The following is a 27,216-nucleotide window of genomic DNA, read 5'->3' as shown; positions in this document are numbered from 1 at the left end:
CCCCATCCGCCCTGCCCCACCCCACCCACTCCACCCCACCCCACCCACTCCACCCACCCCACCCACTCCACCCCATCCGCCCTGCCCACCCCACCCACTCACCCCACCCCACCCCACCCACTCCACCCCACCCACCCCACCCCACCCCACCCACTCCACCCCATCCGCCCTGCCCCACCCCACCCACTCCACCCCACCCACCCCACCCACTCCACCCCACCCACTCCACCCCACCCACTCCACCCCACTCCACCCCACCCACCCCACCCCACCCACTCCACCCCATCCGCCCTGCCCCACCCACCCCACCCCACCCACTCCACCCCATCCGCCCTGCCCCACCCCACCCACTCCACCCCACCCACCCCACCCACTCCACCCACCCACTCCACCCCACCCACCCCACCCACTCCACCCCACCCCACCCCACCCACTCACCCCACCCACTCCACCCCACCCACCCCACCCACTCCACCCCATCCGCCCTGCCCCACCCCACCCACCCCACCCACTCCACCCCACCCACTCCACCCCATCCGCCCTGCCCCACCCCACCCACTCACCCCACCCCACCCACTCCACCCCACCCACCCCACCCACCCCACCCACTCCACCCCACCCACCCCACCCACTCCACCCCACCCACCCCACCCACTCCACCCCATCCGCCCTGCCCCACCCCACCCACCCCACCCACTCCACCCCATCCGCCCTGCCCCACCCCACCCACTCACCCCACCCCACCCCACCCACTCCACCCCACCCACCCCACCCCACCCACTCCACCCCACCCACCCCACCCACCCCACCCACTCCACCCCACCCCACCCCACCCACTCCACCCCATCCGCCCTGCCCCACCACACCCACTCACCCCACCCCACCCCACCCACTCCACCCCACCCACCCCACCCCACCCCACCCACTCCACCCCATCCGCCCTGCCCCACCCACCCCACCCACTCCACCCCACCCACCCCACCCACCCCACCCCACCCCACCCACCCCACTCCACCCCACCCACCCCACCCACTCCACCCCACCCACCCCACCCACCCCACCCACTCCACCCCCACCCACCCCACCCACCCCACCCCACCCACTCCACCCCATCCGCCCTGCCCCACCCACCCCACCCCACCCACTCCACCCCATCCGCCCTGCCCCACCCACCCCACCCCACCCACTCCACCCCATCCGCCCTGCCCCACCCCACCCCACCCACCCCACCCACCCCACCCCACCCACTCCACCCCATCCGCCCTGCCCCACCCCACCCACTCACCCTACCCCACCCCACCCACTCCACCCCACCCACCCCACCCCACCCCACCCACTCCACCCCATCCGCCCTGCCCCACCCCACCCACTCACCCTACCCCACCCCACCCACTCCACCCCACCCACCCCACCCCACCCCACCCACTCCACCCCATCCGCCCTGCCCCACCCCACCCCACCCCACCCCACCCCACCCACCCCACCCACTCCACCCCACCCACTCCACCCCATCCGCCCTGCCCCACCCCACCCACTCCACCCCACCCCACCCACTCCACCCACCCCACCCACTCCACCCCACCCACTCCACCCCACCCACCCACCCCACCCACTCCACCCCATCCGCCCTGCCCCACCCCACCCACTCACCCCACCCCACCCCACCCACTCCACCCCACCCACCCCACCCCACCCACTCCACCCCATCCGCCCTGCCCCACCCCACCCACTCCACCCCACCCCACCCACTCCACCCACCCACCCACTCCACCCCATCCGCCCTGCCCCACCCCACCCACTCACCCCACCCCACCCCACCCACTCCACCCCACCCACCCCACCCCACCCCACCCACTCCACCCCATCCGCCCTGCCCCACCCCACCCACTCACCCCACCCCACCCCACCCACTCCACCCCACCCACCCCACCCCACCCCACCCACTCCACCCCATCCGCCCTGCCCCACCCCACCCACTCACCCCACCCACCCCACCCACTCCACCCCACCCACTCCACCCCACCCACTCCACCCCACTCCACCCCACCCACCCCACCCCACCCACTCCACCCCATCCGCCCTGCCCCACCCACCCCACCCCACCCACTCCACCCCATCCGCCCTGCCCCACCCCACCCACTCCACCCCACCCACCCCACCCACTCCACCCCACCCACTCCACCCCACCCACCCCACCCACCCCACCCACTCCACCCCACCCCACCCACTCACCCCACCCACTCCACCCCACCCACCCCACCCACTCCACCCCATCCGCCCTGCCCCACCCCACCCACCCCACCCACTCCACCCCACCCACTCCACCCCATCCGCCCTGCCCCACCCCACCCACTCACCCCACCCCACCCACTCCACCCCACCCACCCCACCCACCCCACCCACTCCACCCCACCCACCCCACCCACTCCACCCCATCCGCCCTGCCCCACCCCACCCACCCCACCCACTCCACCCCATCCGCCCTGCCCCACCCCACCCACTCACCCCACCCCACCCCACCCACTCCACCCCACCCACCCCACCCCACCCACCCCACCCACTCCACCCCACCCACCCCACCCATTCCACCCCACCCCACCCCACCCACTCCACCCCATCCGCCCTGCCCCACCACACCCACTCACCCCACCCCACCCCACCCACTCCACCCCACCCACCCCACCCCACCCCACCCACTCCACCCCATCCGCCCTGCCCCACCCACCCCACCCACTCCACCCCACCCACCCCACCCACCCCACCCCACCCCACCCACCCCACTCCACCCCACCCACCCCACCCACTCCACCCCACCCACCCCACCCACCCCACCCACTCCACCCCACCCACCCCACCCACCCCACCCCACCCACTCCACCCCATCCGCCCTGCCCCACCCACCCCACCCCACCCACTCCACCCCATCCGCCCTGCCCCACCCACCCCACCCCACCCACTCCACCCCATCCGCCCTGCCCCACCCCACCCCACCCACCCCACCCACTCCACCCCACCCCACCCACCCCACCCCACCCACTCCACCCCATCCGCCCTGCCCCACCCCACCCACTCACCCTACCCCACCCCACCCACTCCACCCCACCCACCCCACCCCACCCCACCCACTCCACCCCATCCGCCCTGCCCCACCCCACCCACTCACCCTACCCCACCCCACCCACTCCACCCCACCCACCCCACCCCACCCCACCCACTCCACCCCATCCGCCCTGCCCCACCCCACCCACCCCACCCCACCCCACCCACCCCACCCACTCCACCCCACCCACTCCACCCCATCCGCCCTGCCCCACCCCACCCACTCCACCCCACCCCACCCACTCCACCCACCCCACCCACTCCACCCCACCCACTCCACCCCACCCACCCACCCCACCCACTCCACCCCATCCGCCCTGCCCCACCCCACCCACTCACCCCACCCCACCCCACCCACTCCACCCCACCCACCCCACCCCACCCACTCCACCCCATCCGCCCTGCCCCACCCCACCCACTCCACCCCACCCCACCCACTCCACCCACCCCACCCACTCCACCCCATCCGCCCTGCCCCACCCCACCCACTCACCCCACCCCACCCCACCCACTCCACCCCACCCACCCCACCCCACCCCACCCACTCCACCCCATCCGCCCTGCCCCACCCCACCCACTCCACCCCACCCACCCCACCCACTCCACCCCACCCACTCCACCCCACCCACTCCACCCCACTCCACCCCACCCACCCCACCCCACCCACTCCACCCCATCCGCCCTGCCCCACCCACCCCACCCCACCCACTCCACCCCATCCGCCCTGCCCCACCCCACCCACTCCACCCCACCCACCCCACCCACTCCACCCCACCCACTCCACCCCACCCACCCCACCCACTCCACCCCACCCACCCCACCCACTCCACCCCACCCCACCCACTCACCCCACCCACTCCACCCCACCCACCCCACCCACTCCACCCCATCCGCCCTGCCCCACCCCACCCACCCCACCCACTCCACCCCACCCACTCCACCCCATCCGCCCTGCCCCACCCCACCCACTCACCCCACCCCACCCACTCCACCCCACCCACCCCACCCACCCCACCCACTCCACCCCACCCACCCCACCCACTCCACCCCACCCACCCCACCCACTCCACCCCATCCGCCCTGCCCCACCCCACCCACCCCACCCACTCCACCCCATCCGCCCTGCCCCACCCCACCCACTCACCCCACCCCACCCCACCCACTCCACCCCACCCACCCCACCCCACCCACCCCACCCACTCCACCCCACCCACCCCACCCATTCCACCCCACCCCACCCCACCCACTCCACCCCATCCGCCCTGCCCCACCACACCCACTCACCCCACCCCCACCCCACCCACTCCACCCCACCCACCCCACCCCACCCACTCCACCCCATCCGCCCTGCCCCACCCACCCCACCCACTCCACCCCACCCACCCCACCCACCCCACCCCACCCCACCCACCCCACTCCACCCCACCCACCCCACCCACTCCACCCCACCCACCCCACCCACCCCACCCACTCCACCCCACCCACCCCACCCACCCCACCCCACCCACTCCACCCCATCCGCCCTGCCCCACCCACCCCACCCCACCCACTCCACCCCATCCGCCCTGCCCCACCCACCCCACCCCACCCACTCCACCCCATCCGCCCTGCCCCACCCCACCCCACCCACCCCACCCACTCCACCCCACCCCACCCACCCCACCCCACCCACTCCACCCCATCCGCCCTGCCCCACCCCACCCACTCACCCTACCCCACCCCACCCACTCCACCCCACCCACCCCACCCCACCCCACCCACTCCACCCCATCCGCCCTGCCCCACCCCACCCACTCACCCTACCCCACCCCACCCACTCCACCCCACCCACCCCACCCCACCCCACCCACTCCACCCCATCCGCCCTGCCCCACCCCACCCACTCACCCCACCCCACCCACCCCACCCACTCCACCCCACCCCACCCACCCCACCCACTCCACCCCATCCGCCCTGCCCCACCCCACCCACTCACCCCACCCCACCCCACCCACTCCACCCCACCCACCCCACCCCACCCACTCCACCCCATCCGCCCTGCCCCACCCCACCCACTCACCCCACCCCACCCCACCCACCCCACCCACTCCACCCCACCCACCCCACCCACTCCACCCCATCCGCCCTGCCCCACCCCACCCACCCCACCCACCCCACCCACTCCACCCCACCCACCCCACCCCACCCACTCACCCCACCCCACCCCACCCACCCCACCCACTCCACCCCACCCACTCCACCCCACCCACCCCACCCCACCCACTCCACCCCATCTGCCCTGCCCCACCCCACCCCACCCACTCCACCCCATCCGCCCCACCCCACCCACTCCACCCCATCCGCCCCGCCCCACCCACTCCACCCCATCCGCCCTGCCCCACCCCACCCACTCCACCCACTCCACCCCACCCACTCCCTCCCCTGCTCCCTCGCCCCCTCCTCCCCTGCTCCCTCGCCCCCTCCTGCCCCGCTCCCCCTCCCGGTGCCCCTCGCCCCCTCACCTTCTGTTTGCTGTTACAGATTCCCTCCAGGTCGGAGATGAGAGCTGACTTGCGCTGCTGGAGGACTCTCTGCAGCTCCTCGAAGGTGTTGCTGATCTCACTCACCGCAGCGTTCTTCCGCTCGGTCAGCTGCCGGCAAATCTCATGCACCAGCTCGATGGCAGCATTCAGCTGTGGCAGACTGAGGGGGCAAAGATGGAGAATTAACCCCTTAAATCCCAGCAGACTGAGGGGGCAAAGATGGAGAATTAACCCCTTAAATCCCAGCAGACTGAGGGGGCAAAGATGGAGAATTAACCCCTTAAATCCCAGCAGACTGAGGGGGCAAAGATGGAGAATTAACCCCTTAAATCCCAGCAGACTGAGGAGGCAAAGATGGAGAATTAACCCCTTAAATCCCAGCAGACTGAGGAGGCAAAGATGGAGAATTAACCCCTTAAATCCCAGCAGACTGAGGAGGCAAAGATGGAGAATTAACCCCTTAAATCCCAGCAGACTGAGGGGGCAAAGCTGGAGAATTAACCCCTTAAATCCCAGCAGACTGAGGGGGCAAAGCTGGAGAATTAACCCCTTAAATCCCAGCAGACTGAGGGGGCAAAGCTGGAGAATTAACCCCTTAAATCCCAGCAGACTGAGGGAGCAAAGCTGGAGAATTAACCCCTTAAATCCCAGCAGACTGAGGGGGCAAAGATGGAGAATTAACCTCTTAAATCCCAGCAGACTGAGGGGGCAAAGCTGGAGAATTAACCCCTTAAATCCCAGCAGACTGAGGGGGCAAAGATGGAGAATTAACCCCTTAAATCCCAGCAGACTGAGGGGGCAAAGCTGGAGAATTAACCCCTTAAATCCCAGCAGACTGAGGGGGCAAAGCTGGAGAATTAACCCCTTAAATCCCAGCAGACTGAGGGAGCAAAGATGGAGAATTAACCCCTTAAATCCCAGCAGACTGAGGGGGCAAAGCTGGAGAATTAACCCCTTAAATCCCAGCAGACTGAGGGGGCAAAGCTGGAGAATTAACCCCTTAAATCCCAGCAGACTGAGGGGGCAAAGATGGAGAATTAACCCCTTAAATCCCAGCAGACTGAGGGGGCAAAGATGGAGAATTAACCCCTTAAATCCCAGCAGACTGAGGGGGCAAAGATGGAGAATTAACCCCTTAAATCCCAGCAAACTGAGGGGGGGCAAAGATGGAGAATTAACCCCTTAAATCCCAGCAGACTGAGGGGGCAAAGATGGAGAATTAACCCCTTAAATCCCAGCAGACTGAGGGGGCAAAGATGGAGACTTAAACCCTTAAATCCCAGCAGACTGAGGAGGCAAAGATGGAGAATTAAACCCTTAAATCCCAGCAGACTGAGGGGGCAAAGATGGAGAATTAACCCCTTAAATCCCAGCAGACTGAGGGGGCAAAGATGGAGAATTAACCCCTTAAATCCCAGCAAACTGAGGGGGCAAAGATGGAGAATTAACCCCTTAAATCCCAGCAGACTGAGGGGGCAAAGATGGAGAATTAACCCCTTAAATCCCAGCAAACTGAGGGGGGGGCAAAGATGGAGAATTAACCCCTTAAATCCCAGCAGACTGAGGGGGGGCAAAGCTGGAGAATTAACCCCTTAAATCCCAGCAGACTGAGGGGGCAAAGATGGAGAATTAACCCCTTAAATCCCAGCAAACTGAGGGGGGGCAAAGATGGAGAATTAACCCCTTAAATCCCAGCAGACTGAGGGGGCAAAGATGGAGAATTAACCCCTTAAATCGCAGGAGACTGAGGGAGCAAAGATGGAGAATTAACCCCTTAAATCCCAGCAGACTGAGGAGGCAAAGATGGAGAATTAACCCCTTAAATCCCAGCAGACTGAGGGGGCAAAGATGGAGAATTAACCCCTTAAATCCCAGCAGACTGAGGGGGCAAAGATGGAGAATTAATCCCTTAAATCCCAGCAAACTGAGGGGGCAAAGATGGAGAATTAACCCCTTAAATCCCAGCAGACTGAGGGGGCAAAGATGGAGAATTAACCCCTTAAATCCCAGCAGACTGAGGAGGCAAAGATGGAGAATTAACCCCTTAAATCCCAGCAGACTGAGGGGGGCAAAGATGGAGAATTAACCCCTTAAATCCCAGCAGACTGAGGGGGCAAAGATGGAGAATTAACCCCTTAAATCCCAGCAGACTGAGGGGGCAAAGATGGAGAATTAACCCCTTAAATCCCAGCAGACTGAGGGGGCAAAGATGGAGAATTAACCCCTTAAATCCCAGCAAACTGAGGGGGCAAAGATGGAGAATTAACCCCTTAAATCCCAGCAGACTGAGGGGGCAAAGATGGAGAATTAACCCCTTAAATCCCAGCAGACTGAGGGGGTCAAAGATGGAGAATTAACCCCTTAAATCCTAGCAGACTGAGGGGGCAAAGATGCAGAATTAACCCCTTAAATCCCAGCAGACTGAGGAGGCAAAGATGGAGAATTAACCCCTTAAATCCCAGCAGACTGAGGGGGGCAAAGATGGAGAATTAACCCCTTAAATCCCAGCAGACTGAACGGGTCAAGGATGGAGAATTAACCCCTTAAATCCCAGCAGACTGAGGGGGCAAAGATGCAGAATTAACCCCTTAAATCCCAGCAGACTGAGGAGGCAAAGATGGAGAATTAACCCCTTAAATCCCAGCAGACTGAGGGGGGCAAAGATGGAGAATTAACCCCTTAAATCCCAGCAGACTGAGGAGGCAAAGATGGAGAATTAACCCCTTAAATCCCAGCAGACTGAGGAGGCAAAGATGGAGAATTAACCCCTTAAATCCCAGCAGACTGAGGGGGGCAAAGATGGAGAATTAACCCCTTAAATCCCAGCAGACTGAGGGGGCAAAGATGGAGAATTAACCCCTTAAATCCCAGCAGACTGAGGGGGGCAAAGATGGAGAATTAACCCCTTAAATCCCAGCAGACTGAGGGGGGCAAAGATGGAGAATTAACCCCTTAAATCCCAGCAAACTGAGGGGGCAAAGATGGAGAATTAACCCCGTAAATCCCAGCAGACTGAGGGGGCAAAGATGGAGAATTAACCCCTTAAATCCCAGCAGACTGAGGAGGCAAAGATGGAGAATTAACCCCTTAAATCCCAGCAGACTGAGGGGGCAAAGATGGAGAATTAACCCCTTAAATCCCAGCAGACTGAGGGGGCAAAGATGGAGAATTAACCCCTTAAATCCCAGCAGACTGAGGGGGGCAAAGATGGAGAATTAACCCCTTAAATCCCAGCAGACTGAGGGGGCAAAGATGCAGAATTAACCCCTTAAATCCCAGCAGACTGAGGGGGTTAAAGATGGAGAATTAACCCCTTAAATCCCAGCAGACTGAGGGGGCAAAGATGGAGAATTAACCCCTTAAATCCCAGCAGACTGAGGGGGTCAAAGATGGAGAATTAACCCCTTAAATCCCAGCAGACTGAGGGGGCAAAGATGGAGAATTAACCCCTTAAATCCCAGCAGACTGAGGGGATCAAAGATGGAGAATTAAACCCTTCAATCCCAGCAAACTGAGGGGGCAAAGATGGAGAATTAACCCCTTAAATCCCAGCAAACTGAGGGGGCAAACATGGAGAATTAACCCCTTAAATCCCAGCAGACTGAGGAGGCAAAGGTGGAGAATTAACCCCTTAAATCCCAGCAGACTGAGGAGGCAAAGATGGAGAATTAACCCCTTAAATCCCAGCAGACTGAGGGGGGCAAAGATGGAGAATTAACCCCTTAAATCCCAGCAGACTGAGGGGGCAAAGATGGAGAATTAACCTCTTAAATCCCAGCAGACTGAGGGGGCAAAGATGGAGAATTAACCCCTTAAATCCCAACAGACTGAGGGGGCAAAGATGGAGAATTAACCCCTTAAATCCCAGCAGACTGAGGGGGCAAAGATGGAGAATTAACCCCTTAAATCCCAGGAGAATGAGGGGGCAAAGATGGAGAATTAACCCCTTAAATCCCAACAGACTGAGGGGGCAAAGTTGCAGAATTAACCCCTTAAATCCCAGCAGACTGAGGGGGCAAAGATGGAGAATTAACCCCTTAAATCCCAGGAGAATGAGGGGGCAAAGATGGAGAATTAACCCCTTAAATCCCAGCAGACTGAGGGGGCAAAGATGGAGAATTAACCCCTTAAATCCCAGCAGACTGAGGGGGGCAAAGATGGAGAATTAACCCCTTAAATCCCAGCAGACTGAGGGGGGCAAAGATGGAGAATTAACCCCTTAAATCCCAGCAGACTGAGGGGGGCAAAGATGGAGAATTAACCCCTTAAATCCCAGCAGACTGAGGGGGGCAAAGATGGAGAAATAACCCCTTAAATCCCAGCAGACTGAGGGAGGCAAAGATGGAGAATTAACCCCTTAAATCCCAGCAGATAGAGGGGGGCAAAGATGGAGAAATAACCCCTTAAATCCCAGCAGACTGAGGGAGGCAAAGATGGAGAATTAACCCCTTAAATCCCAGCAGACTGAGGGGGCAAAGATGGAGAATTAACCCCTTAAATCCCAGCAGACTGAGGGGGCAAAGATGGAGAATTAACCCCTTAAATCGCAGCAGACTGAGGGAGCAAAGATGGAGAATTAACCCCTTAAATCCCAGCAGACTGAGGAGGCAAAGATGGAGAATTAACCCCTTAAATCCCAGCAGACTGAGGGGGCAAAGATGGAGAATTAACCCCTTAAATCCCAGCAGACTGAGGGGGCAAAGATGGAGAATTAACCCCTTAAATCCCAGCAAACTGAGGGGGCAAAGATGGAGAATTAACCCCTTAAATCCCAGCAGACTGAGGGGGCAAAGATGGAGAATTAACCCCTTAAATCCCAGCAGACTGAGGAGGCAAAGATGGAGAATTAACCCCTTAAATCCCAGCAGACTGAGGGGGGCAAAGATGGAGAATTAACCCCTTAAATCCCAGCAGACTGAGGGGGCAAAGATGGAGAATTAACCCCTTAAATCCCAGCAGACTGAGGGGGCAAAGATGGAGAATTAACCCCTTAAATCCCAGCAGACTGAGGGGGCAAAGATGGAGAATTAACCCCTTAAATCCCAGCAACTGAGGGGGCAAAGATGGAGAATTAACCCCTTAAATCCCAGCAGACTGAGGGGGGCAAAGATGGAGAATTAACCCCTTAAACCCCAGCAGACTGAGGGGGTCAAAGATGGAGAATTAACCCCTTAAATCCTAGCAGACTGAGGGGGCAAAGATGCAGAATTAACCCCTTAAATCCCAGCAGACTGAGGGGGCAAAGATGGAGAATTAACCCCTTAAATCCCAGCAGACTGAGGGGGGGCAAAGATGGAGAATTAACCCCTTAAATCCCAGCAGACTGAAGGGTCAAGGATGGAGAATTAACCCCTTAAATCCCAGCAGACTGAGGGGGGCAAAGATGCAGAATTAACCCCTTAAATCCCAGCAGACTGAGGGGGGCAAAGATGGAGAATTAACCCCTTAAATCCCAGCAGACTGAGGGGGCAAAGATGGAGAATTAACCCCTTAAATCCAGCAGACTGAGGGAGGCAAAGATGGAGAATTAACCCCTTAAATCCCAGCAGACTGAGGAGGCAAAGATGGAGAATTAACCCCTTAAATCCCAGCAGACTGAGGGGGCAAAGATGGAGAATTAACCCCTTAAATCCCAGCAGACTGAGGGGGGCAAAGATGGAGAATTAACCCCTTAAATCCCAGCAGACTGAGGGGGCAAAGATGGAGAATTAACCCTTAAATCCCAGCAGACTGAGGGGGCAAAGATGGAGAATTAACCCCTTAAATCCCAGCAGACTGAGGGGGCAAAGATGGAGAATTAACCCCTTAAATCCCAGCAGACTGAGGGAGGGCAAAGATGGAGAATTAACCCCTTAAATCCCAGCAGACTGAGGGGGGCAAAGATGGAGAATTAACCCCTTAAATCCCAGCAGACTGAGGGGGCAAAGATGGAGAATTAACCCCTTAAATCCCAGCAGACTGAGGGGGCAAAGATGGAGAATTAACCCCTTAAATCCCAGCAGACTGAGGGGGCAAAGATGGAGAATTAACCCCTTAAATCCCAGGCAGACTGAGGGGGCAAAGATGGAGAATTAACCCCTTAAATCCCAGCAGACTGAGGGGGCAAAGATGGAGAATTAACCCTTAAATCCCAGCAGACTGAGGGGGGCAAAGATGGAGAATTAACCCTTAAATCCCAGCAGACTGAGGGGGGCAAAGATGGAGAATTAACCCCTTAAATCCCAGCAGACTGAGGGGGGCAAAGATGGAGAATTAACCCCTTAAATCCCAGCAGACTGAGGGGGGCAAAGATGGAGAAATAACCCCTTAAATCCCAGCAGACTGAGGGAGGCAAAGATGGAGAATTAACCCCTTAAATCCCAGCAGATAGAGGGGGGCAAAGATGGAGAATTAACCCCTTAAATCCCAGCAGACAGAGGGGGCTAAGATGGAGAATTAACCCCTTAAATCCCAGCAGACTGAGGGGGGCAAAGATGGAGAATTAACCCCTTAAATCCCAGCAGACTGAGGGGGGGCAAAGATGGAGAATTAACCCCTTAAATCCCAGCAGACTGAGGGGGGGCAAAGATGGAGAATTAACCCCTTAAATCCCAGCAGACTGAGGGGGCAAAGATGGAGAATTAACCCCTTAAATCCCAGCAGACTGAGGGGGGCAAAGATGGAGAATTAACCCCTTAAATCCCAGCAGACTGAGGGGGCAAAGATGGAGAATTAACCCCTTAAATCCCAGCAGACTGAGGGGGCAAAGATGGAGAATTAACCCCTTAAATCCCAGCAGACTGAGGGGGCAAAGATGGAGAATTAACCCCTTAAATCCCAGCAGACTGAGGGGGCAAAGATGGAGAATTAACCCTTAAATCCCAGCAGACTGAGGGGGCAAAGATGGAGAATTAACCCCTTAAATCCCAGCAGACTGAGGGGGCAAAGATGGAGAATTAACCCCTTAAATCCCAGCAGACTGAGGGGGCAAAGATGGAGAATTAACCCCTTAAATCCCAGCAGACTGAGGGGGCAAAGATGGAGAATTAACCCCTTAAATCCCAGCAGACTGAGGGGGCAAAGATGGAGAATTAACCCCTTAAATCCCAGCAGACTGAGGGGGGCAAAGATGGAGAATTAACCCTTAAATCCCAGCAGACTGAGGGGGCAAAGATGGAGAATTAACCCCTTAAATCCCAGCAGACTGAGGGGGCAAAGATGGAGAATTAACCCCTTAAATCCCAGCAGACTGAGGGGGCAAAGATGGAGAATTAACCCCTTAAATCCCAGCAGACTGAGGGGGGCAAAGATGGAGAATTAACCCCTTAAATCCCAGCAGACTGAGGGGGCAAAGATGGAGAATTAACCCCTTAAATCCCAGCAGACTGAGGGGGGCAAAGATGGAGAATTAACCCCTTAAATCCCAGCAGACTGAGGGGGCAAAGATGGAGAATTAACCCCTTAAATCCCAGCAGACTGAGGGGGCAAAGATGGAGAATTAACCCCTTAAATCCCAGCAGACTGAGGGGGCAAAGATGGAGAATTAACCCCTTAAATCCCAGCAGACTGAGGGGGCAAAGATGGAGAATTAACCCCTTAAATCCCAGCAGACTGAGGGGGCAAAGATGGAGAATTAACCCCTTAAATCCCAGCAGACTGAGGGGGGCAAAGATGGAGAATTAACCCCTTAAATCCCAGCAGACTGAGGGGGGCAAAGATGGAGAATTAACCCCTTAAATCCCAGCAGACTGAGGGGGCAAAGATGGAGAATTAACCCCTTAAATCCCAGCAGACTGAGGGGGCAAAGATGGAGAATTAACCCCTTAAATCCCAGCAGACTGAGGGGGGCAAAGATGGAGAATTAACCCCTTAAATCCCAGCAGACTGAGGGGGCAAAGATGGAGAATTAACCCCTTAAATCCCAGCAGACTGAGGGGGCAAGATGGAGAATTAACCCCTTAAATCCCAGCAGACTGAGGGGGCAAAGATGGAGAATTAACCCCTTAAATCCCAGCAGACTGAGGGGGCAAAGATGGAGAATTAACCCCTTAAATCCCAGCAGATGAGGGGGCAAAGATGGAGAATTAACCCCTTAAATCCCAGCAGACTGAGGGGGGCAAAGATGGAGAATTAACCCCTTAAATCCCAGCAGACTGAGGGGGGCAAAGATGGAGAATTAACCCCTTTAAATCCCAGCAGACTGAGGGGGCAAAGATGGAGAATTAACCCCTTAAATCCCAGCAGACTGAGGGGGCAAAGATGGAGAATTAACCCCTTAAATCCCAGCAGACTGAGGGGGCAAAGATGGAGAATTAACCCCTTAAATCCCAGCAGACTGAGGGGGGGCAAAGATGGAGAATTAACCCCTTAAATCCCAGCAGACTGAGGGGGGGCAAAGATGGAGAATTAACCCCTTAAATCCCAGCAGGACTGAGGGGGGCAAAGATGGAGAATTAACCCCTTAAATCCCAGCAGACTGAGGGGGCAAAGATGGAGAATTAACCCCTTAAATCCCAGCAGACTGAGGGGGGCAAAGATGGAGAATTAACCCCTTAAATCCCAGCAGACTGAGGGGGCAAAGATGGAGAATTAACCCCTTAAATCCCAGCAGACTGAGGGGGCAAAGATGGAGAATTAACCCCTTAAATCCCAGCAGACTGAGGGGGGCAAAGATGGAGAATTAACCCCTTAAATCCCAGCAGACTGAGGGGGCAAAGATGGAGAATTAACCCCTTAAATCCCAGCAGACTGAGGGGGGCAAAGATGGAGAATTAACCCCTTAAATCCCAGCAGACTGAGGGGGGCAAAGATGGAGAATTAACCCCTTAAATCCCAGCAGACTGAGGGGGCAAAGATGGAGAATTAACCCTTAAATCCCAGCAGACTGAGGGGGCAAAGATGGAGAATTAACCCCTTAAATCCCAGCAGACTGAGGGGGCAAAGATGGAGAATTAACCCCTTAAATCCCAGCAGACTGAGGGGGCAAAGATGGAGAATTAACCCCTTAAATCCCAGCAGACTGAGGGGGCAAAGATGGAGAATTAACCCCTTAAATCCCAGCAGACTGAGGGGGCAAAGATGGAGAATTAACCCCTTAAATCCCAGCAGACTGAGGGGGGCAAAGATGGAGAATTAACCCCTTAAATCCCAGCAGACTGAGGGGGCAAAGATGGAGAATTAACCCCTTAAATCCCAGCAGACTGAGGGGGGGCAAAGATGGAGAATTAACCCCTTAAATCCCAGCAGACTGAGGGGGCAAAGCTGGAGAATTAACCCCTTAAATCCCAGCAGACTGAGGGGGCAAAGATGGAGAATTAACCCCTTAAATCCCAGCAGACTGAGGGGGCAAAGATGGAGAATTAACCCCTTAAATCCCAGCAGACTGAGGGGGCAAAGATGGAGAATTAACCCCTTAAATCCCAGCAGACTGAGGGGGGCAAAGATGGAGAATTAACCCCTTAAATCCCAGCAGACTGAGGGGGGCAAAGATGGAGAATTAACCCCTTAAATCCCAGCAGACTGAGGGGGGGGGGCAAAGATGGAGAATTAGCCCTTTAAATCCCGGCAGACTGAGGGGGCAAAGATGGAGAATTAACCCCTTAAATCCCAGCAGACTGAGGGAGAAAAGATGGAGAATTAACCCCTTAAATCCCGGCAGACTGAGGGGGGCAAAGATGGAGAATTAACCCCTTAAATCCCAGCAGACTGAGGGGGGGGCAAAGATGGAGAATTAACCCCTTAAATCCCAGCAGAATGAGGGGGCAAAGATGGAGAATTAACCCCTTAAATCCCAGCAGACTGAGGGGGGGCAAAGATGGAGAATTAACCCCTTAAATCCCAGCAGACTGAGGGGGGCAAAGATGGAGAATTAACCACTTAAATCCCAGCAGACTGAGGGGGCAAAGATGGAGAATTAACCCCTTAAATCCCAGCAGACTGAGGGGGCAAAGATGGAGAATTAACCCCTTAAATCCCAGCAGACTGAGGGGCAAAGATGGAGAATTAACCCCTTAAATCCCAGCAGACTGAGGGGGCAAAGATGGAGAATTAACCCCTTAAATCCCAGCAGACTGAGGGGGCAAAGATGGAGAATTAACCCCTTAAATCCCAGCAGACTGAGGGGGCAAAGATGGAGAATTAACCCCTTAAATCCCAGCAGAGTGAGGGGGAAAGATTGAGAATTAACCGTTTAAATCCCAGCAGACTGAGGGGGAAAGATTGAGAATTAACCGTTTAAATCCCAGCAGACTGAGGGGGCAAAGATTGAGAATTAACCATTTAAATCCCAGGAGACTGAGGGGGGGTGAGATTGAGAATTAACCCTTTAAATCCCGGCAGACGGAGGGGGACGATTCGGGGGAGAGTGGTTGAGCAGTGGACAGACAAGGCTGATAGTTCACCGGTTTTTGATAGCATCAAGCTGCTTCTTCAGCGAGGCCTTGTGCTGCTCCACCACGTCCTTTAGTGGCACTGTCTTGTGCTCCCGATGTTCTCCCTCTGTGCAATCACGGCACATCGCTGTCTCACAGGATCCACAGTAAAACTCCATCCCCTGGAACAGGAGCAAGAAAGTGAGGGGGACAGAGAGAGAGAGGGAGAAAGAGAGAGTTTGAAAAAGAGAGAGGGGAGAGAGAGAGAGGGAGAGAGAGAGAGGGAGAGAGGAAGGGAGAGAGAGAGAGAGAGATAGAGTGTGAAAAAGAGAGCGGGGAGAGAGAGGGAGGGAGAGAGAGACACAGAGAGGGAGGTAGACAGAGAGAGTGAGAGAGAGAGAGGGGAGAAAGAGGGAGGTAGTGAGAGTGAGTGAGAGAGTGGGAGGGAGAGAGAGGGAGGTAAAGAGAGGGAGGGAGAGAGAGCGAGGTAGCGAGAGCGAGGTAGCGAGAGGGAGGGAGAGAGAGGGAGGGAGAGAGAGGGAGGGAGAGAGAGGGAGGGAGAGAGAGGGAGGGAGAGAGAGGGAGGGAGAGAGAGGGAGAGAGAGAGAGAGAGAGCGGGAGGGAGGGAGGGAGAGAGAGGGAGGGAGAGAGAGGGAGAGAGAGAGGGAGTGAGAGAGAGGGAGTGAGAGAGAGGGAGGGAGAGAGAGGGAGGGAGAGAGAGAGAGGGAGGGAGAGAGAGGGAGGGAGAGAGAGGGAGGGAGAGAGAGGGAGGGAGAGGGAGGGAGAGAGAGTGAGGGAGGGAGAGAGAGGGAGGGAGAGAGAGGGAGGGAGAGGGAGGGAGAGAGAGGGAGGGAGAGGGAGGGAGAGAGAGGGAGGGAGAGAGAGGGAGGGAGAGAGAGGGAGGGAGAGAGAGGGAGGGAGAGAGAGAGGGAGTGAGGGAAGAGAGAGAGATACAGGGATAGGGGAGAGAGTTGGGGTGGAGAGTGAGAGAGGGGGAGACGGACAATGGAGAAGAGAGAGAAAGGGAGAGAGGGATGGAAGGGGAGAGGGGGAGAGGGGAGGGGTCAGGGACGGGGGAGGGGTCAGTGCTGGGGGTGGGGTCAGGGACGGGGGAGGGGTCAGTGCTGGGGGAGGTGTCAGGGACGGGGGAGGGGTCAGTGCTGGGGGTGGGGTCAGGGACGGGGGAGGGGTCAGTGCTGGGGGTGGGGTCAGGGACGGGGGAGGGGTCAGTGCTGGGGGTGGGGTCTGGGACGGGGGAGGGGTCAGTGCTGGGGGTGGGGTCAGGGACGGGGGAGGGGTCAGTGCTGGGGGAGGTGTCAGGGACGGGGGAGGGGTCAGTGCTGGGGGTGGGGTCAGGGACGGGGGAGGGGTCAGTGCTGGGGGTGGGGTCTGGGACGGGGGAGGGGTCAGTGCTGGGGGTGGGGTCAGGGACGGGGGAGGGGTCAGTGCTGGGGGTGGGGTCAGGGACGGGGAGGGGTCAGTGCTGGGGGTGGGGTCTGGGACGGGGGAGGGGTCAGTGCTGGGGGTGGGGTCAGGGACGGGGGAGGGGTCAGTGCTGGGGGAGGTGTCAGGGACGGGGGAGGGGTCAGTGCTGGGGGTGGGGTCAGGGACGGGGGAGGGGTCAGTGCTGGGGGTGGGGTCAGGGACGGGGGAGGGGTCAGTGCTGGGGGTGGGGTCTGGGACGGGGGAGGGGTCAGTGCTGGGGGTGGGGTCAGGGACGGGGGAGGGGTCAGTGCTGGGGGAGGTGTCAGGGACGGGGGAGGGGTCAGTGCTGGGGGTGGGGTCAGTGCTGGGGGTGGGGTCAGGGACGGGGGAGGGGTCAGTGCTGCTGGTGGGGTCAGTGCTGGGGGTGGGGTCAGTGCTGGGGGTGGGGTCAGTGCTGGGGGTGGGGTCAGGGACGGGGGAGGGGTCAGTGCTGGGGGTGGGGTCAGGGACGGGGGAGGGGTCAGTGCTGGGGGTGGGGTCAGGGACGGGGGAGGGGTCAGTGCTGCTGGTGGGGTCAGTGCTGGGGGTGGGGTCAGTGCTGGGGGTGGGGTCAGGGACGGGGGTGGGGTCAGGGACGGGGGAGGGGTCAGTTCTGGGCACGGGATCAGTTCTGGACACGGGGTCAGTTCTGGGCACGGGGTCAGTTCTGGGCACGGGGTCAGCGCTGGGCACGGGGTCAGCTCTGGACACGGGGTCAGTTCTGGACACGGGGTCAGTTCTGGACACGGGGTCAGTTCTGGGCACGGGGTCAGCGCTGGGCACGGGGTCAGCGCTGGGCACGGGGTCAGTTCTGGGCACGGGGTCAGTTCTGGGCACGGGGTCAGTTCTGGGCACGGGGTCAGCGCTGGGCACGGGGTCAGCGCTGGGCACGGGGTCAGTTCTGGGCACGGGGTCAGTTCTGGGCACGGGGTCAGTTCTGGGCACGGGGTCAGCGCTGGGCACGGGGTCAGTTCTGGGCACAGGGTCAGTTCTGGGCACAGGGTCAGTTCTGGGCACAGGGTCAGCGCTGGGCACAGGGTCAGTTCTGGGCACAGGGTCAGCGCTGGGCACAGGGTCAGTTCTGGGCACAGGGTCAGTTCTGGGCACAGCATCAGCGCTGAGAGGCAGGGGTCAGCGCTGAGGTCAGGGGTCAGCACTGGGCACAGGGTCAGCGCTGTCTTGGTGGTTGGCTCTAATCACTAACCCTGAGCAAGGACACCTGATCCCAGTGTCTGAGCCCTGCCCCCCATCCCAGCCCCTGACCTGCTCCCCGACCCCCAGAACCTCCCCGACTAGTCGCTTCAGCACTGACCTTTCCTTCGTGGTTGGGACAGGAGAGTGATTGTCCAGACACGGCGCTGACTGTCTCCTTCATGGAGATCTGTTCGCGGCTACAGGCGGTGTCTCTCTGCAACACCTCCATCAGGTTCGTGATGAAGAAATTATTCTGAAGAGCAGCAACTCCTTTCTCTGGGAGGATGGATGTCTGACGGCAAACTGGGCATGAGAGGGTCAGGCTCTGGGGGGGGATGTAATTCTGGAGACACCTGGGAGTGGGGAGAGAGGGAGAGGGAGCATCAGGAGCAGCAAGATTGGAGAGTCACCCCACCCACACCCAGACCCAGCACCCAGAGTCAGCCCCACACCCAGCACCCAGAGTCAGCCCCACACCCAGCACCCAGCACCCAGAGTCAGCCCCACACCCAGCACCCAGCACCCAGAGTCAGCCCCACACCCAGCACCCAGCACCCAGACCCAGCACCCAGAGTCAGCCCCACACCCAGCACCCACACCCAGAGTCAGCCCCACACCCAGCACCCAGCACCCAGACCCAGCACCCAGAGTCAGCCCCACACCCAGCACCCACACCCAGAGTCAGCACCCACACCCAGACCCAGCACCCAGAGTCAGCCCCACACCCAGCACCCAGAGTCAGCCCCACACCCAGCACCCACACCCAGACCCAGAGTCAGCACCCAGCACCCACACCCAGAGTCAGCACCCACACCCAGCACCCACACCCAGAGTCAGCCCCACACCCAGCACCCACACCCAGCACCCAGACCCAGAGTCAGCACCCAGCACCCACACCCAGAGTCAGCACCCAGAGTCAGCCCCACACCCAGCACCCAGAGTCAGCACCCACACCCAGAGTCAGCACCCAGAGTCAGCCCCACACCCAGACCCAGAGTCAGCACCCAGCACCCACACCCAGACCCAGAGTCAGCACCCAGCACCCACACCCAGAGTCAGCACCCACACCCAGACCCAGCACCCAGACCCAGCACCCAGAGTCAGCCCCACACCCAGCACCCACACCCAGAGTCAGCCCCACACCCAGCACCCAGCACCCAGACCCAGCACCCAGAGTCAGCCCCACACCCAGCACCCACACCCAGAGTCAGCACCCACACCCAGACCCAGCACCCAGAGTCAGCCCCACACCCAGCACCCAGAGTCAGCCCCACACCCAGCACCCACACCCAGCACCCAGCACCCACACCCAGACCCAGAGTCAGCACCCAGCACCCACACCCAGAGTCAGCACCCACACCCAGCACCCACACCCAGAGTCAGCCCCACACCCAGCACCCACACCCAGCACCCAGACCCAGAGTCAGCACCCAGCACCCACACCCAGAGTCAGCACCCAGAGTCAGCCCCACACCCAGCACCCAGAGTCAGCACCCACACCCAGAGTCAGCACCCAGAGTCAGCCCCACACCCAGACCCAGAGTCAGCACCCAGCACCCACACCCAGACCCAGAGTCAGCACCCAGCACCCACACCCAGAGTCAGCACCCACACCCAGACCCAGCACCCAGAGTCAGCCCCACACCCAGCACCCAGAGTCAGCCCCACACCCAGACCCAGCACCCAGCACCCAGAGTCAGCCCCACACCCAGCACCCACACCCAGCACCCAGCACCCAGAGTCAGCACCCACACCCAGACCCAGAGTCAGCCCCACACCCAGCACCCACACCCAGAGTCAGCACCCACACCCAGACCCAGCACCCAGAATCAGCCCCACACCCAGCACCCAGAGTCAGCCCCACACCCAGCACCCAGAGTCAGCCCCACACCCAGCACCCACACCCAGAGTCAGCCCCACACCCAGCACCCAGCACCCAGACCCAGCACCCAGAGTCAGCCCCACACCCAGCACCCACACCCAGAGTCAGCACCCACACCCAGATCCAGCACCCAGAGTCAGCCCCACACCCAGCACCCAGCACCCAGAGTCAGCCCCACACCCAGAGTCAGCCCCACACCCAGCACCCACACCCAGCACCCAGCACCCAGAGTCAGCCCCACACCCAGAGTCAGCACCCACACCCAGACCCAGAGTCAGCACCCAGCACCCACACCCAGAGTCAGCCCCACACCCAGCACCCAGAGTCAGCCCCACACCCAGAGTCAGCCCCACACCCAGCACCCACACCCAGCACCCAGCACCCACACCCAGACCCAGCACCCAGACTCAGCTCCACACCCAGCACCCACACCCAGAGTCAGCACCCACACCCAGACCCAGCACCCAGAGTCAGCCCCACACCCAGCACCCAGCACCCAGAGTCAGCCCCACACCCAGAGTCAGCCCCACACCCAGCACCCACACCCAGCACCCAGACCCAGCACCCAGCACCCAGAGTCAGCACCCACACCCAGACCCAGAGTCAGCACCCAGCACCCACACCCAGAGTCAGCACCCACACCCAGACCCAGCACCCAGAGTCAGCCCCACACCCAGCACCCAGAGTCAGCCCCACACCCAGACCCAGCACCCAGCACCCAGAGTCAGCCCCACACCCAGCACCCACACCCAGCACCCAGCACCCAGAGTCAGCATCCACACCCAGACCCAGAGTCAGCACCCACACCCAGCACCCACACCCAGCACCCACACCCAGCACCCACACCCAGACCCACACCCAGAGTCAGCACCCAGCACCCACACCCAGACCCACACCCAGAGTCAGCACCCACACCCAGAGTCAGCACCCACACCCAGAGTCAGCACCCACACCCAGACCCACACCCAGAGTCAGCCCCACACCCAGAGTCAGCACCCACACCTAGCACCCACACCCAGCACCCACACCCAGACCCACACCCAGACCCACACCCAGAGTCAGCACCCACACCCAGACCCACACCCAGACCCACACCCAGAGTCAGCACCCACACCCAGACCCACACCCAGACCCACACCCAGACCCACACCCAGAGTCAGCCCCACACCCAGAGTCAGCACCCACACCCAGAGTCAGCACCCACACCCACACCCAGACCCACACCCAGACCCACACCCAGAGTCAGCCCCACACCCAGAGTCAGCACCCACACCCAGCACCCACACCCAGCACCCAGAGTCAGCCCCACACCCACACCCAGCACCCAGACCCAGCACCCAGAGTCAGCACCCACACCCAGCACCCACACCCAGCACCCACACCCAGCACCCACACCCAGCACCCACACCCAGCACCCACACCCAGCACCCACACCCAGACCCACACCCAGAGTCAGCCCCACACCCACACCCAGACCCACACCCAGACCCACACCCAGACCCACACCCAGAGTCAGCCCCACACCCAGAGTCAGCACCCACACCCAGCACCCAGAGTCAGCCCCACACCCACACCCAGCACCCAGACCCAGCACCCAGAGTCAGCACCCACACCCAGCACCCACACCCAGCACCCACACCCAGCACCCACACCCAGCACCCACACCCACACCCAGAGTCAGCACCCACACCCAGCACCCACACCCAGCACGCACACCCAGCACCCACACCCAGCACCCACACCCGAGTCAGCCCCACACCCAGCACCCAGAGTCAGCCCCACACCCAGCACCCAGAGTCAGCACCCACACCCAGCACCCACACCCAGAGTCAGCCCCACACCCAGCACCACACCCACACCCACACCCACACCCACACCCAGAGTCAGCCCCACACCCAGCACCCACCCACACCCAGAGTCAGCCCCACACCCAGCACCCACACCCTGCACCCACACCCACACCCAGAGTCAGCCCCACACCCACACCCAGCACCCACACCCAGCACCCACACCCGAGTCAGCCCCACACCCAGCACCCAGAGTCAGCCCCACACCCAGCACCCAGAGTCAGCACCCACACCCAGCACCCACACCCAGCACCCACACCCAGCACCCACACCCAGCACCCACACCCAGAGTCAGCCCCACACTCAGCACCCACACCCAGAGTCAGCCCCACACCCAGCACCCACACCCACACCCAGAGTCAGCCCCACACCCAGCACCCACACCCTGCACCCAGACCCACACCCAGAGTCAGCCCCACACCCAGCACCCACACCCAGAGTCAGCCCCACACCCAGCACCCACACCCAGCACCCAGAGTCAGCCCCACACCCAGCACCCACACCCAGACCCAGCACCCACACCCAGAGTCAGCCCCACACCCAGAGTCAGCCCCACACCCAGAGTCAGCCCCACACCCAGCACCCACACCCAGCACCCACACCCACACCCAGAGTCAGCCCCACACCCAGAGTCAGCCCCACACCCAGCACCCACACCCAGCACCCACACCCACACCCAGAGTCAGCCCCACACCCAGCACCCACACCCAGACCCAGCACCCAGCACCCACACCCAGAGTCAGCCCCACACCCAGCACCCACACCCAGACCCAGCACCCAGCACCCACACCCAGCACCCACACCCAGCACCCACACCCAGCACCCGGCACCCACACCCAGCACCTGGCACCCAGACCCAGCACCCACACCCAGCACCCACACCCAGCACCCACACCCAGCACCCACACCCAGCACCCACACCCAGAGTCAGCCCCACACCCAGCACCCACACCCAGCACCCACACCCACACCCAGCACCTACACCCAGCACCTACACCCAGCACCCACACCCAGAGTCAGCCCCACACCCAGAGTCAGCCCCACACCCAGAGTCAGCCCCACACCCAGAGTCAGCCCCACACCCAGCACCCACACCCAGCACCCACACCCAGACCCAGCACCCAGAGTCAGCCCCACACCCACACCCAGCACCCACACCCAGAGTCAGCACCCACACCCAGCACCCACACCCAGAGTCAGCCCCACACCCAGCACCCACACCCACACCCGCACCCAGAGTCAGCCCCACACCCAGCACCCACACCCAGCACCCACACCCAGCACCCAGAGTCAGCCCCACACCCACACCCACACCCAGCACCCAGAGTCAGCCCCACACCCAGCACCCACACCCACACCCACACCCAGCACCCAGAGTCAGCCCCACACCCAGCACCCACACCCACACCCAGCACCCACACCCAGAGTCAGCACCCACACCCAGCACCCACACCCACACCCAGACCCAGCACCCAGAGTCAGCCCCACACCCAGCACCCACACCCACACCCAGCACCCACACCCAGAGTCAGCCCCACACCCAGCACCCACACCCAGAGTCAGCCCCACACCCAGAGTCAGCACCCACACCCAGCACCCACACCCAGAGTCAGCACCCACACCCAGCACCCACACCCAGCACCCACACCCAGAGTCAGCACCCACACCCAGCACCCACACCCACACCCAGAGTCAGCACCCACACCCAGCACCCACACCCACACCCAGCACCCACACCCACACCCAGAGTCAGCACCCACACCCAGAGTCAGCACCCACACCCAGCACCCACACCCACACCCAGAGTCAGCCCCACACCCAGAGTCAGCCCCACACCCAGACCCACACGCACACCCAGCACCCACACCCAGAGTCAGCACCCACACCCAGAGTCAGCACCCACACCCAGAGTCAGCACCCACACCCACACCCAGCACCCACACCCAGCACCCACACCCAGAGTCAGCCCCACACCCAGAGTCAGCCCCACACCCAGAGTCAGCCCCACACCCAGACCCAGCACCCACACCCAGAGTCAGCCCCACACCCAGAGTCAGCACCCACACCCAGAGTCAGCACCCACACCCAGAGTCAGCCCCACACCCAGACCCAGCACCCACACCCAGAGTCAGCCCCACACCCAGAGTCAGCACCCACACCCACACCCAGAGTCAGCCCCACACCCAGAGTCAGCCCCACACCCAGGGTCAGCACCCACACCCACACCCAGAGTCAGCCCCACACCCAGAGTCAGCCCCACACCCAGAGTCAGCACCCACACCCAGAGTCAGCCCCACACCCAGAGTCAGCCCCACACCCAGAGTCAGCACAAACACCCACACCCAGAGTCAGCCCCACACCCAGGGTCAGCCCCACACCCAGGGTCAGCACCCACACCCAGGGTCAGCACCCACACCCAGCACCCACACCCAGAGTCAGCACCCAGAGTCAGCACCCACACCCAGAGTCAGCCCCACACCCAGAGTCAGCCCCACACCCACACCCACACCCAGCACCCACACCCAGAGTCAGCACCCACACCCAGACCCAGCACCCACACCCAGACCCAGCACCCACACCCAGACCCAGCACCCACACCCAGCACCCACACCCACACCCAGACCCAGCACCCACACCCAGCACCCACACCCAGAGTCAGCACCCACACCCAGCACCCACACCCACACCCAGCACCCACACCCAGAGTCAGCACCCACACCCAGCACCCACACCCAGCACCCACACCCAGCACCCACACCCAGCACCCACACCCAGCACCCACATCCACACCCAGAGTCAGCACCCACACCCAGCACCCACACCCAGCACCCACACCCAGCACCTACACCCAGCACCCACACCCAGCACCCAAACCCAGCACCCAAACCCAGCACCCACACCCAGCACCCACACCCAGCACCCACACCCAGCACCCACACCCAGCACCCAAACCCAGCACCCACACCCAGCACCCACACCCAGCACCCACACCCAGCACCTACACCCAGCACCCAAACCCAGCACCCACACCCAGCACCTACACCCAGCACCTACATCCAGCATCCACACCCAGAGTCAGCAACCAGCACCCACACCCAGCACCCAAACCCAGCACCCACACCCAGAGTCAGCACCCAGCACCCACACCCAGCACCCAAACCAGCACCCAAACCAGCACCCACACCCAGCACCCACACCCAGCACCCACACCCAGCACCCAGAACCCACACCCAGCACCCCCACCCAGCACCTACACCCAGCACCTACACCCAGCACCCAGCACCTACACCCTGCACCTACACCCAGCACCCACACCCAGCACCAGCACCCACACCCAGCAGCTACACCCAGCACCCACACCCACACCCAGCACCTACACCCAGCACCTACACCCAGCACCTACACCCAGCACCCAGCACCTACACCCAGCACCCAGCACCTACACCCAGCACCCAGCACCCTGCACCCACACCCAGCACCCACACTCAGCACCCAGCACCTACATCCAGCACCTACACCCAGCACCCACACCTACACCCCGCACCTACACCCAGCACCCTGCACCCAAACCCAGCACCCACACCCAGCACCTACACCCAGCACCTACACCCAGCACCCAGCACCCAAACCCAGCACCCAGCACCCAGCACCTACACCCAGCACCCAGCACCTACTCCCAGCACCTACACCCAGCACCCAGCACCTACACCCAGCACCCAGCACCTACACCCAGCACCCAGCACCCAGCACCCACACCCAGCACCCAGCACCCAGCACCCACACCCAGCACCCACACCCAGCACCCACACCCAGCACCTACACCCAGCACCTACACCCAGCACCTACACCCAGCACCTACACCCAGCACCCAGCACCTACACCCAGCACCTACACCCAGCACCCAAACCCAGCACCCAAACCCAGCACCTACACCCAGCACCTACACCCAGCACCTACACCCAGCACCCAGCACCCAAACCCAGCACCTACACCCAGCACCTACACCCAGCACCCAGCTCCTACACCCAGCACCCACACCCAGCACCTACACCCAGCACCTACACCCAGCACCTACACCCTGCACCCAGCACCCATCTTCAGCACCCACACCCAGTACCCAGCACCCATCCCACACTTCCAGCACCAGCCTGGGGTGCAGCATGGATTCAGAGGCTACAACATGGCTATGGAGGGTTCAGCACAGGTAATTGCGCAGAGCTGGACATGGTGTCTGGTCTATACCAGTACCCAGGCTGGATCCATCCTGGATCCCCAGGGTGTACCTATATCCTGCACCCCTGTAGCCGTTTCCCCCCACAGCCCTGCGTCCATGCTGTACCCCAAAACACTCCTGTACCCCATATCCTGTTTTGTAGCCAGACAGACTCCAGGCTGCTCAGACTCACCTCTCACAGAATGTGTGTAGACATGGCAGAACCTTGGGGTTGTTATAGCGATCGAGGCAAATACTGCAGACTAGAAACTGCTTGTCAATCTGTCGCACCACAGGACTGGTGATGGACTCACAGCCTGCCATGGTAACTCAGCACAGAGCAAACACTCAGAGAACAAGCTTAACCTGCAGAGACAGAAAGGGGGAGAGAGTGAGAGAGGGAGAAAGGGAGAGAGGGAGAAACAGAGAGAGCGAGAGGGAGGGAGGGAGAGAGAGGAGGGGAGAAAGAGAGAAAGCAGCAGAGAGGTAAAGGGAGAGAAGAGAGAGAGACAGAGAAAAAGGGAGAGGAGAGAGGGACAATTTAATATTGCACACCATAGATAGAACAGTCTCAGGACAGGAGGTGGTTCATGTGCTGCCTCACTAGAAAAGCAACTCACCTCATCCCACTTCCCTGCCTTTTCCC

General features: G+C 61.0%; 1 protein-coding gene across 3 annotated transcripts in view; it reads right to left on the bottom strand.

The window, feature by feature from the left end:
* LOC121284134 (tripartite motif-containing protein 2-like) overlaps positions 1 to 26,930 on the bottom strand; it is a 96,372-nt gene extending 69,442 nt beyond the window's left edge. For all 3 annotated transcript variants that reach the window (XM_041199304.1, XM_041199307.1, XM_041199306.1), the window contains exons 1-4: positions 26,764 to 26,930; positions 18,747 to 18,981; positions 16,001 to 16,152; positions 5,601 to 5,781 (exon numbers count right to left, since the gene is read on the bottom strand). In XM_041199304.1, the coding sequence (XP_041055238.1) occupies positions 5,601 to 5,781; positions 16,001 to 16,152; positions 18,747 to 18,981; positions 26,764 to 26,894 (699 nt within the window). In that variant the 5' untranslated portion in view covers positions 26,895 to 26,930. The remainder of the gene's footprint in view (positions 1 to 5,600; positions 5,782 to 16,000; positions 16,153 to 18,746; positions 18,982 to 26,763) is intronic.
* Between the last annotated feature and the right edge of the window lie 286 nt (positions 26,931 to 27,216).

This window comes from Carcharodon carcharias, chromosome 11 (genome assembly GCF_017639515.1).
Source record: "Carcharodon carcharias isolate sCarCar2 chromosome 11, sCarCar2.pri, whole genome shotgun sequence".
Classification (NCBI taxonomy): Eukaryota; Metazoa; Chordata; class Chondrichthyes; order Lamniformes; family Lamnidae; genus Carcharodon; species Carcharodon carcharias.
The sequence above is the reverse complement of the archived record's forward strand: the minus strand, read 5'-3'. Positions and strand labels throughout refer to the sequence as shown.